General features: G+C 40.9%; 1 protein-coding gene across 2 annotated transcripts in view; it reads right to left on the bottom strand.

Annotated features, from left to right (window-relative positions):
• The window catches only part of LOC133553431 (storkhead-box protein 2-like), a 71,614-nt gene that overhangs the window by 42,061 nt on the left and 13,688 nt on the right, over positions 1-15,865 (bottom strand). Inside the window, exon 1 of one of the 2 annotated variants that reach the window (XM_061901630.1) lies at positions 13,462-14,592. The exons of the other annotated variant lie outside the window; for it this stretch is intronic. Coding sequence (XP_061757614.1) covers positions 13,462-13,669 — 208 coding nt within the window. The 5' untranslated portion in view covers positions 13,670-14,592. Of the gene's footprint in view, positions 1-13,461; positions 14,593-15,865 lie in introns of those variants that run through there. 2 annotated transcript variants of the gene reach the window in all.

The raw sequence follows: 15,865 nt of genomic DNA, 5'->3' as shown, positions 1-15,865 counted from the left end.
TATAGTCAACTTGTTTTTCACTCTACTGGTACTTTGAGACTTTTAAGACCCCGTGGATAACCTGAACATGGAAAAAAAACTTTTGAATGTTTCGGAGTTCATTCATAAGGCTCTGTAAATTGATAGGAGTTTTAAATCCGAAGGAAATGACCGTTCAGGCATGCGAAATACGAAGAGTCCCCTCCGGTGGCACAAACCCGCGCGTAAGATCAGGTTTTCAATCCAAGTGTGTTATATCGACCTTTCAAAAACCAAACAAGATCGGATTAAGGTATTTTGTTGGGTTGTAAGATGTTTATTTTGGTGCTAACTATTTTAGAAATAAAACTAATTTTAGTGCATGGACACGTACTGAATGATATGATGATGATGATGAGTTGAATGGGGGCCTCCACAATTAGCACTGAAAAGTAGACTGGACAAAAGGTACAATATAAAGCTTCCAAGCCCTGTGTCCAAAAATAATGTTCCTCACCTTTAAATCTGTCCTTTCCCCAGGCCACCAGTCTCTCGAGGGCATATTCCATACCTATATCTCTTCCAAGACTCTGCATCCAACACAGAGGTCTGGTCTGCATAACTAACTAACTGTAGGCTTTTGGGGACAGAGCCTTCAATGCTATGGTTACTCTGGGTTGATCCCATCATATTTCCGCAATGTGTCTACTCCAAGCATCTTCAAAACGTGAATATGAATTCTTTCAGATTCACGTTGTCATTTCAGCTGTAACAGACCTACAATATTGAATTGTTAGTGAAGAGAAGACCATTGTATTTGTGTATAGAAGCAGAGTATGGAAAGTCAGAGCACAATCTAGAGCCCTTCTGCTGTTTGTCTGCACACAATACACACATTGTAATAGTCTTAAGTCATACATGCACAATGTTAGCTGTTTAATACTTATTAGGAAAAAATACCACAGTATTGACCTGTTGTTTCCCCAGGATTTACAGCTTTTTTTTAATTGTTTGACTTTATTTTAAACCTATGACCATAAAATGTGAACTTGCTCATTAAAAGTTGAATGCAAACAGTACTACAATCACAAAACGCAGCATCACCTCTTTTAAATCAAGTGATTTAAAAGCACCAAGTAGACAATCTGAAAATTCCCGTCATATCAATTCCTAGATATGGTCGTAATTATTTTAAGTGCACTGCGCATAATAAACACAACATTATTAATATTGCTACTACGGATAATCTTATCAACAACTCCTTAAAACAGCCCACTACCTATAATATGGGCTTTCTAAACATCAGATCTTTGTCTCCCAAAACGTTATTAGTTAATGAGGTCATTAGAGACAACAACCTTAACGTCATCGGTCTTAGCGAAACCTGGCTTAAACCAGACGACTTTTTTGCGATAAATGAGGCATCTCCTCCTAACTATACGAATGCGCATATTGCCCATCCCCTTAAAAGGGGAGGGGGGGTCGCACTAATATACAACGAAAACTTTAACTTTACTCCTAGCTTAAACAATAAATATAAATCGTTTGAGGTGCTTTCTATGAAGTCTGCCACACTGCTGCCTCTGTGCCTGGCTGTTATCTACCGCCCCCCAGGGCCCTATTCGGACTTATTCAGTGAATTCTCAGAATTTGTTGCTGATCTAGTGACGCACGCCGATATTATAATTATAATGGGGGGCTTTAATATCCATATGAATACCCCATTGGACCCACCGTGCGTGGCGCTCCAGACTATAATTGATAGCTGTGGTCTTACACAAATAATAAATGAACCGACGCATCGCAGCGGTAATACGATAGACCTAGTACTTGTCAGAGGTATCACCGTTTCCAAAGTTATGATACTCCCGTATACTAAATTAATGTCCGATCATTACCTTATAAAATTCAAAGTTCAGACTCATGTTCGGCAAGCTAATAATAATAATAACTGCTATAGCAGCCGTAACATTAATGCTGCCACAACGACGACTCTTGCTGGCCTACTGCCCTCGGTAATGGCACCATTCCCAAAGTATGTGGGCTCTATTGATAACCTCACTAACAACTTTAACAATGCCCTGCGCGAAACCATTGATAGTATAGCACCGCTGAAGTTAAAAAAGGCTCCAAAAAGGCGTACGCCATGGTTTACTGAAGAAACTAGAGCTCAGAAATTATTATGTAGAAAGCTGGAACGCAAATGGCACACGACTAAACTTGAAGTGCACCATCAAGCATGGAGTGATAGTTTAATAACTTATAAACGCATGCTTAACTTAGCTAAAACTAATTATTACTCAAATCTCATCCGCCTTAATAAAAACGATCCAAAATTTTTGTTTAGTACAGTAGCATCGCTAACCCAACAAGGGACTCCTTCCAGTAGCCCCACCCATTCGGCAGATGACTTTATGAAGTTCTTTAATAAGAAAATTTAACTTATTAGAAAGGAGATTAAAGACAATGCGTCTCAGCTACAACTGGGTTATATTAACACAGATACGACTGTATATACGGCGGATACTGCAAATATCCAAAATAGTTTCTCTCGTTTTGATGAAATAACATTAGAAGAATTGTTACGTGTAAATGGAATAAAACAAACAACATGTTTACTTGACCCACTCCCTGGGAAACTTATCAAGGAGCTTTTTGTATTATTAGGTCCATCAGTGCTAAATATTATAAACTTATCACTTTCCTCAGGCACTGTTCCCCTAGCATTAAAAAAAGCGGTTATTCATCCTCTCCTTAAAAGACCTAACCTCGATCCTGACCTCATGGTAAACTGTCTCACCTTCCCTTTATTTCGAAAATCTTCGAAAAAATTGTTGCAGAGCAGCTAAATGAACACTTAGCGTTTAACAATCTATGTGAAACCTTTCAATCCGGTTTTAGGGCAAATCACTCTACTGAGACACCACTCGCAAAAATGACTAATGATCCATTGCTAACGATGGATTCTGATGCGACATCTATATTGCTGCTCCTCTATCTTAGCGCTGCATTCGATACCGTCGATCATAATATTTTATTAGAGCGTATCAAAACACGAATTGGTATGTCAGACGTAGCCCTGTCTTGGTTTAACTCTTATCTTACTGACGGGGTGCAATGCGTCTCCCATAACAGTATGACCTCGGACTATGTTAAAGTAACGTGTGGAGTTCCCCAGGGTTCAGCATCTACATGCTGCCGCTGGGTGACGTCATACGCAAATACGGTATTACCTTTCACTGTTATGCTGATGACACCCAACTCTACATGCCACTAAAGCTGACCAACACGCCGGACTGTAGTCAGTTGGAAGCGTGTCTTCATGAAATTAAACAATGGATGTCTGCTAATTTTTTGCAACTTAACGCCAAAAAAACGGAAATGCTGATTATCGGTCCTGCTAGACACCGACCTCTATTTAATAATACAACTTTAACATTTGACAACCAAATAATAAAACAAGGTGACTCGGTAAAAAATCTGGGTATTATCTTCGACGCAACTCTCTCCTTTGAGTCACACATTAAAAGCGTTACTAAAACGGCCTTCTATCATCTCCGTAATATCTCTAAAATTCGCTCCATTTTGTCCACTAAAGACGCCGAGATCATTATCCATGCGTTTGTTACGTCTCGTCTCGATTACTGTAACGTATTATTTTCGGGTCTGCCCATGTCTAGCATTAAAAGATTACAGTTGGTACAAAATGCGGCTGCTAGACTTTTGACAAGAACAAGAAAGTATGATCACATTACGCCTGTACTGGCTCACCTGCACTGGCTTCCTGTGCACTTAAGATGTGACTTTAAGGTTTTACAACTTACGTATAAAATACTACACGGTCTAGCTCCATCCTATCTTGCCGATTGTATTGTACCATATGTCCCGGCAAGAAATCTGCGTTCAAAAGACTCCGGCTTATTAGTGATTCCTAAAGCCCAAAAAAAGTCTGCGGGCTATAGAGTGTTTTCCGTTCGGGCTCCAGTACTCTGGAATGCCCTCCCGGTAACAGTTCGAGATGCTACCTCAGTAGAAGCATTTAAGTTTCACCTTAAAACTCATCTGTATACTCTAGCCTTTAAATAGACCTCCTTTTTAGACCAGTTGATCTGCCGCTTCTTTTCTTTTTTCTCCTATGTCCCCCCCTCCCTTGTGGAGGGGGTCCGGTCCGATGACCATGGATGAAGTACTGGTTGTCCAGAGTCGAGACCCAGGATGGACCGCTCGTCGGGACCCAGGATGGACCGCTCGCCTGTGTATCGGTTGGGGACATCTCTACGCTGCTGATCCGCCTCCGCTTGAGATGGTTTCCTGTGGACGGGACTCTCGCTGCTGTCTTGGATCCGTTTTGAACTGAACTCTCGCGGCTGTGTTGGAGCCACTATGGATTGAACTTTCACAGTATCATGTTAGACCCGCTTGACATCCATTGCTTTCGGTCCCCTAGAAGGGGGGGGTTGCCCACTTCTGAGGTCCTCTCCAAGGTTTCTCATAGTCAGCATTGTCACTGGCGTCCCACTGGATGTGAATTCTCCCTGCCCACTGGGTGTGAGTTTTCCTTGCCCTTTTGTGGGTTCTTCCGAGGATGTCGTAGTCGTAATGGTTTGTACAGTCCTTTGAGACATTTGTGATTTAGGGCTATATAAATAAACATTGATTGATTGATTGAGTGATTAAGTAACTCACTGCAGCAGAAAGCAAACATGGCAACTCTAGACATAACACAAACTACCTGAAACCAAGGATGTCTCGAACTAAGGATTTTTATATTTTTATTGTCGAATCTATGGCAACATTTTTTCAAAAGGGGTACAGTTAATAGGTACCCTAGAAATCAAAATAATGTGATATTCAGTACTATACAAATGGTCAATAAGTGTCAGTAAGGTCATGCGGATGTAGATATAGCCGCTAAAAAGATGACAACTAGGAACTTGATGGAAGTGTGACTCTCCTAAAGATAATAAAAAAGAAACATGAAAGAAATACAGATGTTCCTTGAGAAAAAAACACATTCGTAACTTTTTCCATTTAAAAAAAGAAAGCTAAAACAATTTGACAAACAAAGAAACTCCTACTTTAACATAATGATACTAGATACAGTACGACGAGGGCTGCAACAATAAACAGTACAATAATAAACCACAGTCAAACCTCCTACGGTTAGTATTACCGTTTTTAATTAAATTATTATTATCTGACCAGATTGTTTGTGTGGGTGTGGGGTGTCCGGTATTTAGGATGCACTGTCTGTCTATCTGTGTTGGCCCTGCCGATGAGTTGGCGACTTGTCCAGGGTGTACTCCGCTTTCCGCCCGATTGTAGCGGAGATAGGCGTCAGCGCCCCCCCCCCCCCCGACCCCAAAGGGAATAAGCGGTAGGAAATGGGTGGATGGATAGTCTCTGGTTTGAAGTGTGCTTGAAACCAGGCAACACCCCACATCCACTAAACAATCTTGTGTATGCTATTCCGTGTAATGATGAATGCACTGAATTGTATATTGGGGAAACAAAACAACCACTAATCCGAATTATGGTACAGCATAGACGGGCAAACTCTACAGGCCATGACTCAGCTGTCGACCTGCACCTCAGGGATAAACGGCACTCCTTTGAGAACAAAAACAATTCTGGACAGGAAGGACGGATGGTACATAGGAGGAATGAGAGAAGCCATCTATGTCAACGTTTAAAAAAAAATCAGTGAACAGAGGAGGTAGTCTGCGACACCACCTGTCTCTTACATACAACACTGTCCTTTCAACCATTCCTAAAAGACTCTGCAATTTAGCCTATCACAGGAGTTATAAAATAGAAGGGGATTAGAATGCCATTCATGCCATTTGTTTACAACTGAAGGGAATGTTATTGTGGGTGATTCCGATTATTGTGGACTGGTAGTAGTCGATCCATAATCATTCTGCCAATCAATACCTCAATGCTAACAAGGGGAAATTTCACTTAGACTGTCGTTGGCTTCAACAGTGGGATTGCTTGTTTGCATCAAAACAGTTGATTTTCTCACTACAATAGGGCAAAACCATCCATGCCCAGGCACACCCTCCTGGTTTTGGGGTATAGATATTTGGAGTTTTGGCACCAGCCGGTAGACTAGATCGGACCAATCTAAATCTCTAAGCATGAACTGATGAAGCCTACTGGGGTATTGGCACCAGCCGATAGACTAGGTCTGACCAATCTAAGTCTAAAACTAGATCTAACTAATCTAAGTCTATGAGCATGAATTGATGAAGCCTACTCGAATGAGGGACGAAACGTCTTCTCAGACAAACCAGTCTAGTTGCGATTGATTGAATGCCCTGGGATTATGTTTGTTATCTTTATGAAGTCTGCAGTGAGAATTAATCAGTGATGTTGATTAAAAAAAAAGGGAACGCTGTGATGTTTTCTTTTTTTAAATAATGCGCCGCTTATGCTTAAAATTATCAAAATATGTAAATATTAAATATTATTAATGTGCACATTACTATATTACTTATATACTTACAGCATGTATAAACAACCTTAATGGAGGTGTTTGGATGTTTTAAAAGGCTTTTATAGGCAGAATAGATTAACTACCATAGGCTCCACTGTAAGCTGACTTTTGATCAAATTTATTTCTTAATCAGAAAGCATAAAAAACATACTTTTGTCTTTCATAAAGATTGTAAATGATAGGAACATTTTGTAACAAGTGCAGTTCCCCTTCAAAGTTTCTCTTTATTAAAAAAACAACATCTAAACTTGTATAAACACATTATTGTCTGAGTAACTAAGGTATTCAATTGTGCACATTACTCCAAGCTTTATGACTACAGGAAGTGAATTTGCGTGATGTCGGATAAACCGGACGTGATGCAGCTAACACACATTTTTTTTCTTTGTCATTAAAAAAACACTTGAACTTTTACAAATTAAAATAGAAGATGATAAACATATTTAAATACTGAAAAAAAACAATAATATGGCTTTTGTGTGTGTGTGACAATCATTGATACTTTAAATTTAAGTAGCCAGACCAATGTTGTTATATAGCATATTTCTTCAGCCATCAAAGTACAGTATGTTGTATGGCTATTTATTTAACATGGTTATAAGTGTGTATGGGTATCTGTTGAGCACGTGATAATAATGATAACTGTGACAATAACCATGATATGAAATTTTCATATCGTTACATCCTTAAGTACAACAAAACTGGTGTGTGACAAGTGTGTGTATGCGTGTATGAATGAGGTAGGTTTTTTGTGTTCGAACAAAAAAAAACAGAGATTAAACAGTTCTAAAAGTTATAAATTAAATATTTGATTAAAGAAAAAAAAATGGGGCAAGCAAGCAAAAGTGTTTTTACTTCCAGAAATAATAAGCTTAGGGGTGGATAAAGTAGGAAAATGATGACAGGCACAATAACATTGTAATTCCATATGTATCTGGTGTCTGTGAAACCGCCTCTGCCACACATACAATGCTGTCCTTTCATCTTTCCTAAGAAATGTTATTATTTAGCTTATAAAAAAATCACAAACATGACAGAGCCGATTTTGCTCAGGTGTGCCTACAACTGAATAAATACTAATGATGGTGATTCCATTCTAACGACTGTTGTTGTGCTGGAAAAGGCCTCACCCCAGTGTATCCTAACAACTGTCATTTTGCACCACAATACAGCAAAACCATTCTTGTGGAGGCATATAGTGATCTGCTGGAAGGGATGGGAATTGATAAGATTTTTCCGGTTCCCGTTCCACTTTTGATTCTACTTATAAATTCTTATTTGGGAAAAAAAGAAAAGAAAAAAAGGGTGTATTGGCATTAATTTAGTTTAGTTCAGAGTAAACATGAGGTTACAAAGCCCACAGTGAGGTCTCAAGAGGCACATACGCAGCATTGAAGAATACAATTTTAAATATACATTCTTCTGTAGAATTTAATCGTGTGCAAATTACACAAGAATGTAACATTTAGTCAAATTTTATATTAACTTATTATATGCAAAGTGAGATATGTCGAGCCTTTTTTGCTTATACTGTAATTGGGATGGTTATAGAAAATGACTATATCGTGATATCTGAGTATACGTTCTCACGCATGCGTTTCTCCCTCTTTCTTGTCTCTCCTTCTCCCGGAGACTTAAAACAAGCACACCTTCTTACACATGTCACATACAGTCCTGAGAGCAACGTCACACGCTCCCGGGGACCAGAGAGGTCGACATTGTAACGTTACCTGTGATGCTAGCAGAGTGTTGCGGGTGGTAATACGAGAGAGAGAAGGTGCCAATCTGGTAACAAATGGAGGAAGAATTCATTCCCAAGAAAAACAGCAGGGGGTCCATCGTCTGGTGGTGGTTTGGTTTCAAGCGGGAATATGTTGAACATTTATGCGGCAGAAGCGTTTCTACAAGAAGTAACACCACTGCTAATTTGTAGCATCACTTGAAAAGTCACCCGCTACAGAATGAGTGCTTACTCCACATATCAACATTTCCATTCGGTGCCACACCCACAAAATGCAGAAGCAACTATTTCCAGATCAACACCATAGGACATACACTATATGATTTGCTATTATGTAGCTAATTTTTATTTGACACTTATTGAAATATCTTGTGTGACATCATGCACAAAAGTGCACTTTATTTGTTTTAAACTATTGTAGTGGCGTTCTGTACAAAAAGTACACCTTGATTTAGTGTTGTTTTGATATGTCATCTTAGTGACATTTTGCACAAAAGTACACTTTATTTGTTTTAAACTATTGTAGTGGTCTGTAAAAAAAAGTGCGCTTTTATTTAGTGTTGTTTTGATATTCCAATTTAGTGACGTCATGCACAAAATTGCACTAATAGCTTGTTTTAATATGTCTCTGACAATCTTGCACGTTCTCTTTTGAAATGACATGAATGTTTGTGCCACGGCTTAATAACTGTTTAATAAATACAGTTTTGGTAAATTGACTTAGTTGTGAATTCCCTCTCTGCATGAAAGTTTAAAATAAGCATATATCAATGTAGTATGAACAAGAATGTTTTAATATAGACATTTAGAATCATCATACTGCTGTGATTATATGCATCAAGTGTTCATTCAAGGCTAAGGCAAAATATCGTGATATATATCGTTTATCACGATATGGCCTAAAAATATTGAGATATTAATAAAAGCCCATATCCCCAAGCCCTACCTTGACATACATTTTTGGCTGCATTTCTCATGCAAAATATGCTTGGCAAGTCAAGAACAGTTCTGATTTGGGCTTATATGGTAAACAATTTAAATGAAAATTTTTATCCAAACACATACATTTGTCCAAATATGGCCAAGTAGTTGCATTGTGGGTTTCCTGGGCGCTAAAAGAAACTTTAGCTCTGCCATATTCCACTAGTTTTTTTATATATATAGGTGTACAAATGTATATGTTTGATTTAAATGTTAAACTGTGTATATGAGACGTGTGCTACATATATGTCGCTTATATATTGTTTAGAAAAAAAAAGGAATATAAGTGAAGCATGTTTTATATTTTATATATTTTGAACCTTGTTCTTGTTGTGATGGGGTAGGTTTATATAAGCGTTGCTTCAACCTACACCCTTTCGGCTCAATCATTGCTCAAAATATACAAATCGCCCGCTTGAATACTTCCTCTTTACTTCTACGACTCTCTTGTACTCATTTGGGATGTCTGTTGTGATTTTCCTTTCTGGTTCGATAACTCACCCTATCTTGCCTCTGATTGACCTGCTCCTAATGTTTTGCCCTGATCCCAACCAATAGTGACTCATCATAGTAAACAACCAACCAATCATGGATGTTCTTATACGTGCAAGCACGTCTTGAAAGGAGGAAGGAGAGAGGTTTAGTAGCCCATGAGAGGGAGTGGGTAGCGGGGCAGAATCAAGGAGTACGACATATAACCGGCGTTTGGTCATTTTAATGTGAAATCAATTATAAATTACGATATTTTTTTAATTCAAATCTTGTTTGTAAATATATCGATGGATCTTACAAACTCGATATATCGCCCAGCCTTACCTTGAAGGTAGAAAAGCGCTATAAAAAAAAATATAACCATGTGATTTTATTAATCAATACATAAATATTGTGAAACTGTGATTATTACTTATTCTATACTCATACAGTCAAGATCTATAATTGTTGCATTCCTAGATATTGACATATCTTTGTTTTCCAAACATCGGAATAGTGAAAGTGAGTGTGGAATTCAGTGATCTTAGAAAAAGCGGATGACATCATTTGAATTAAAAAAAAAATATCAAAAACATGACTGACCCTGTAGGCAACTTATCAAGGCAGTTTAAGCGTAGCACTGCTGGTTGGCACTTTATTGCTTAGATTTTACTGACGTAACGTTCGGCTCATATCCCGCCCAATAAATATACATGGTGGACAGGCTAGCTCTGTTCTCAATGCGTACTGGGTGCCATTTAGCCTTTCTTGAGGAATAAATGCCCTATGCTACTGTTTTTTTTGGTTGTACGAATCATTCAAATCGCAAAAAGGATGAACGATTCTTCAGAGTTCCTTGAGATGTTATTAAAAAGGGCGGAAGAGTGCAAGATTTTACGAAACGACGACGAGAAAAGTAGCACACGCTCCAGTACAAGGGAGCAGAGTCGAAGAATGCATGAGTTTGCAGTGCCCACTTTGTTTAAAGTTTGTTTAATAACATTTTAATGTTTATTATTTCCCATTTAATTATTGTGTTTCCAAAAGGACCAACTCCTCAGCGTATCTAAATAAAACAAATCAAATGTGAGCAAAACCTAGAAGAGTTAAGTTTTACCTAAGGCAACAATCATAAGTAAAGCTTTCACCACATAAACAATGTAGACATCTATAGTTAAACTTTGATAAAGATGGGGGAAAACACACCACTCTAACAGTGCGTGTAACACCAACAAACATGGCAGTAGACGCAAAGTTAAATCATGAAATTCAACCTTACCCAAGCAAAAACGAGGCATATTTATCCGGGAGAGTCTTGATACCAGTTTCCTTGACCCAGTCACACACAAATAAGTTATAGACATCCATGGTTTTCTAAGTTTCTATCTGTTTTGTCGAGTAGAATGGCGTCTGGAGCATAATAGTTCAATAGGTCTGGGAACGCGACAGACTAGTCCTTGATATCACTCCATCCATCCATCCATCCATCTTCCTCCGCTCATCCGAGGTCGGGTCGCGGGGGCAGCAGCCTAAGCAGGGAAGCCCAGACTTCCCTCACCCCTGCCACTTCATCCAGCTCTTCCCGGGGGATCCCGAGGCGTTCCCAGGCCAGCCGGGAGACGTAGTCTTCCCAACGTGTCCTGGGTCTTCCCCGTGGCCTCCTACCGGTTGGACGTGCCCTAAACACCTCCCTCGGGAGGCGTTCGGGTGGCATCCTGACCAGATGCCCGAACCACCTCATCTGGCTCCTCTCGATGTGGAGGAGCAGCGGCTTTACTTTGAGTTCCTCCCGGAAGACAGAGCTTCTCACCCTATCTCTAAAGGAGAGCCCCGCCACACGGCAGAGGAAACTCATTTTGGCCGCTTGTACCCGTGATCTTATCCTTTCGGTCATGACCCAAAGCTCATGACCATAGGTGAGGATGGGAACGTAGATCGACAGGTAAATTGAGAGCTTTGCCTTCCGGCTCAGCTCCTTCTTCACCACAACGGATCGGTACAACGTCCGCATTACTGAAGACGCCGCACGGATTTGCCTGTCGATCTCACGATCCACTCTTCCCCCACTCGTGAACAAGACTCCTAGGTACTTGAACTCCTCCACTTGGGGCAGGGTCTCTTCCCCAACCCGGAGATGGCACTCCACCCTTTTCCGGGAGAGAACCATGGACTCGGATTTGGAGGTGCTGATTCTCATTCCGGCCGCTTCACACTCGGCTGCGAACCGATCCAGTGAGAGCTGAAGATCCCGGCCAGATGAAGCCAACAGGACCACATCGTCTGCCAAAAGCAGAGACCTAATCCCGCGGCCACCAAACCGGAACCCCTCAATGCCTTGACTGCGCCTAGAAATTCTGTCCATAAAAGTTATGAACAGAATCGGTGACAAAGGGCAACCTTGGCGGAGTCCAACCCTCACTGGAAACGTGTCCAACTTACTGCCAGCAATGCGGACCAAGCTCTGACACTGATCGTACAGGGATCGGACTGCCATAATAAGACAGTCCGGTACCCCATACTCTCTGAGCACTCCCCACAGGATTTCCCGAGGGACACGGTCGAATGCCTTCTCCAAGTCCACAAAGCACATGTAGACTGGTTGGGCAAACTCCCATGCACCCTCAAGAACCCTGCCGAGAGTATAGAGCTGGTCCACAGTTCCACGACCAGGACGAAAACCACACTGTTCCTCCGGAATCCGAGGTTCGACTATCCGGCGTAGCCTCCTCTCCAGTACACCTGAATAAACCTTACCGGGAAGGCTGAGGAGTGTGATCCCACGATAGTTGGAACACACCCTCCGGTCCCCCTTCTTAAAGAGAGGGACCACCACCCCGGTCTGCCAATCCAGAGATACTGCCCCCGATGTCCACGCGATGCTGCAGAGTCTTATCAACCAAGACAGCCCCACAGCATCCAGAGCCTTAAGGAACTCTGGGCGGATCTCATCCACCCCTGGGGCCTTGCCACCGAGGAGCTTTTTAACTACCTCAGCAACCTCAGCCGCAGAAATAGGAGAGTCCACCACAGATTCCCCAGGCACTGCTTCCTCATAGGAAGACGTGTTGGTGGGATTGAGGAGGTATTCCAAGTATTCCTTCCACCTATCCACAACATCCGCAGTTGAGGTCAGCAGAACACCATCCGCACCATACACGGTGTTGACAGTGCACTGCTTCCCCTTCCTGAGGCATAGTTTAATTTTTTTGCTTGAACCTGTTTTTTACAGGGAGATTTAAGCCTAATATTTTACTCAGATAGTTCACAGCCATCTTCGCTTGGTTGATAACCAGTGGGGTCAATCTAGTGGGGTGGCGGGGCTCGGTTGGCAGTGCAGCCATACCAGGAACTTGAGGGTTGCAGGTTCGATCCCCACTTCCGCCATCCTAGTCACTGCCTTTGTGTTCTCGAGTAAGATACTTTACCCACCTGTTACCACCCACACTGGTTTAAATGTAATTTAGATAATGGTTTTCACTATGCAAAGCGCTTTGAGGCACTAGAGAAAAGCGCTATATAAATATAAATCACTTCACCCCCGGGAAGAAGTCACATGAGGGAATACAAGCAATAGAAGCAGGAGGCAGCTTTCGTGCCAGTTAAGAATCCTAAATAACAAAACGGCGGACATGTGTACATGAAAATATGGAGAAGCTGTTACGGGCATGTATGATTTAAGATATACATGTTTTTGGGTTTTGGGCTCGGTCATAAAACCAATTGAGCTTGTAAGTTTATAGTCCATACATACAAATACACATTAGCTGTGTGGAGACAAATACAAATTCCTCTGGTGATGTGTGGACAGTACCTGTGTGAATATAAGCAGGTGGAGTCTGACACAGATACGATGCAGGATAGTGGTTCTTCTTTCTGTGTTTGCGAATTCTGTAGTCCTTCTCACTGTGAGAACGTCGGCTCCTGTGAGGCTCTACACAGATTGTTGGTGGCAATAGCCGTTCAGACAGGTCAGAGCTGGGCCATGCCCGCCTGAGTGTGTTGCTGTGGCTCTTTTTCATCCTCACCACACTGGATGGCGGATAAACAGCGGTAATTTTATCTACAAGGCTCAGTTTACAAAAAGCAAGTCTATCGTTTACAAGTGCATCTGAGCCAAATAACAGATCCAAGGCTATGTTCCCGTCTGCAACATATCACGTGAATTCCATTCTGCAGCGTTAGCAGCTTAAATCAACGAGTAAAAAATAAACCAAGCACCCTGTTGTGGAAAAAAAATAGCTAACATTCCATGTTTTGCCAGCCGTCATCGTGTCATTGTTGACACAACCAAAATAATCATGGATTCAGGGAGGCATGTTGAAGGAGCAGGTATATCCAGAGTGTCTTCGTTACTTCTCCGGTCACAAAAAATTACTTATGGCACAGCCTGATGATCATTGGACAGCCAATGTCTTTGCTATCACAAATATAAAAAAAAATGGAAAAAAATAGTCATTGGCCTTTGTGTCCGGTTTGTAAGATCATTCCCGACTGGTAAGACAAAGTCGGGGTAAGACACTGTTTGTGTGTGTCAAAGGTTTCTGGGATGGGAGATCCACTGATTCACAGAAAAGCATGTGCAGCCAAGTGAAGGAAGAAGTGGAGGCGGGAGGGTGGGCTCATACAAAAGACAGCCAGTGAAGAGAGACAACAAAATATCCATGGGAAAACCAGATAAACTCCTTGATTCAACATTTATACATCCACTTTGCTCCAGGATTCTGTTGACAAACACAGCTTTTAACCACTGGGAAGAAAATATATTGGTACGTGACCCGACTACAGAGAAAAATCTGCAAAACTCAAATCAACAATGTGTGGTAAATCCAGACTAGAGCGAAAGCTGTCTCGACTTCTCCTTTGTCTTCTTTCTCTTCCCTTCACTCCTCTCTCTCCGCCTATGCCTATGCTCAGTGTTGTGAAAGTAGCATGGAGAGGAGGGGCCGAGAGAGGGAAGCAGGATTCTTGTCAGCCACCCCCTTGTTTCTCCCTTTTGCAAAAGCTGGGAGCTGCTGTCCATTCATAGAAAACCCACACACACTGAAGACGATCTGATGTGTACGTGCAAAAATGTGTGTGCGTGCGTGCGTGCGTGCGTGCGTGTGTGTGTGTGTGTGTAATTTGTGCTTCAGCCCGTTTGCTTGAGCCCTCAAGTTTATACCACTGTATTACTGTGGTTTCCTATCTTATTTAAAGTTGTTTTGATTGTTTGTGGAAGTAATGCATGCGGCCTACAACGCTTCTACATTGCTTCTACAACGTATTCAGACGGATTTATTTTGAGGTTTCTGGAAACTCAATCCTGTGAAAATGGGCCACAAGAACATTTAAGTTTAAAAGGGAACTGCACTTTTATGGAATGTTGCCGATCATTCACAATCCCTACGTAAGAAAGAACACATATGCTGTTTTTTTTTAATGCATTCTAAGTCGTAAACTACAGCACTTACGTGGCTAAGACGCAGCTAATAGTGTACTCCACTATTCTGTCTCTAAAGTCCTCTAAAAAACATCCAAAAACCACCAACAATACCTAACATCTTGTGACCTGAATATTAACCAAGTATTAGCAATATTGTTATAATAATTGGTAGCACAGTCAAACAATGTTTAGGCATGCCGTGATCACAGAGAGCTAACTAGCTTGTGCTGCTGTATTGACATACTGAGTCGTGAGCTCCTGCATCGCCACAGAGTTGGTGAAAGGTATTTCTATGTAGGACTGGGCGATATGGCCTTTTATTAATATTTCGATATTTTTAGGCCACGTCAAGATACACGACATATGTCTCGATATTTTGCCATGGCCTTGAATTAACACTTGATGCATATAAATCACAGCAGTATGATGATTCTATCTATCTACATTAAAACATTCTTCTTCATGCTGCATTAATATATGCTAATGTTAAACTTTCATGCAGAGAGGGATATCACAACTAAGTCAATTTACAAAAAGTGCATGTATTAAACAGTTATTAAGCAGTGGCACAAACATTCATGTAGTTTCAAAACAGAAAGTGCAAGACTCTCAGAGACATTTTAATACAAGCTATTAGTGCACTTTTTTGCATGATGTCACTAAGATGACATATCAAAACAACATTAAATTAAATTGCACTTTTTGTACAGAACGCCGTTACAATAGTTAAAAACAAATAAAGTGCACTTTTGTGCATGATGTTACACAGGATATTTCAATAACAGTCAAATAA

The sequence above is a fragment of the Nerophis ophidion genome, linkage group LG05 (assembly GCF_033978795.1).
Source record: "Nerophis ophidion isolate RoL-2023_Sa linkage group LG05, RoL_Noph_v1.0, whole genome shotgun sequence".
Taxonomy (NCBI): domain Eukaryota; kingdom Metazoa; phylum Chordata; class Actinopteri; order Syngnathiformes; family Syngnathidae; genus Nerophis; species Nerophis ophidion.
The sequence above is the reverse complement of the archived record's forward strand: the minus strand, read 5'-3'. Positions and strand labels throughout refer to the sequence as shown.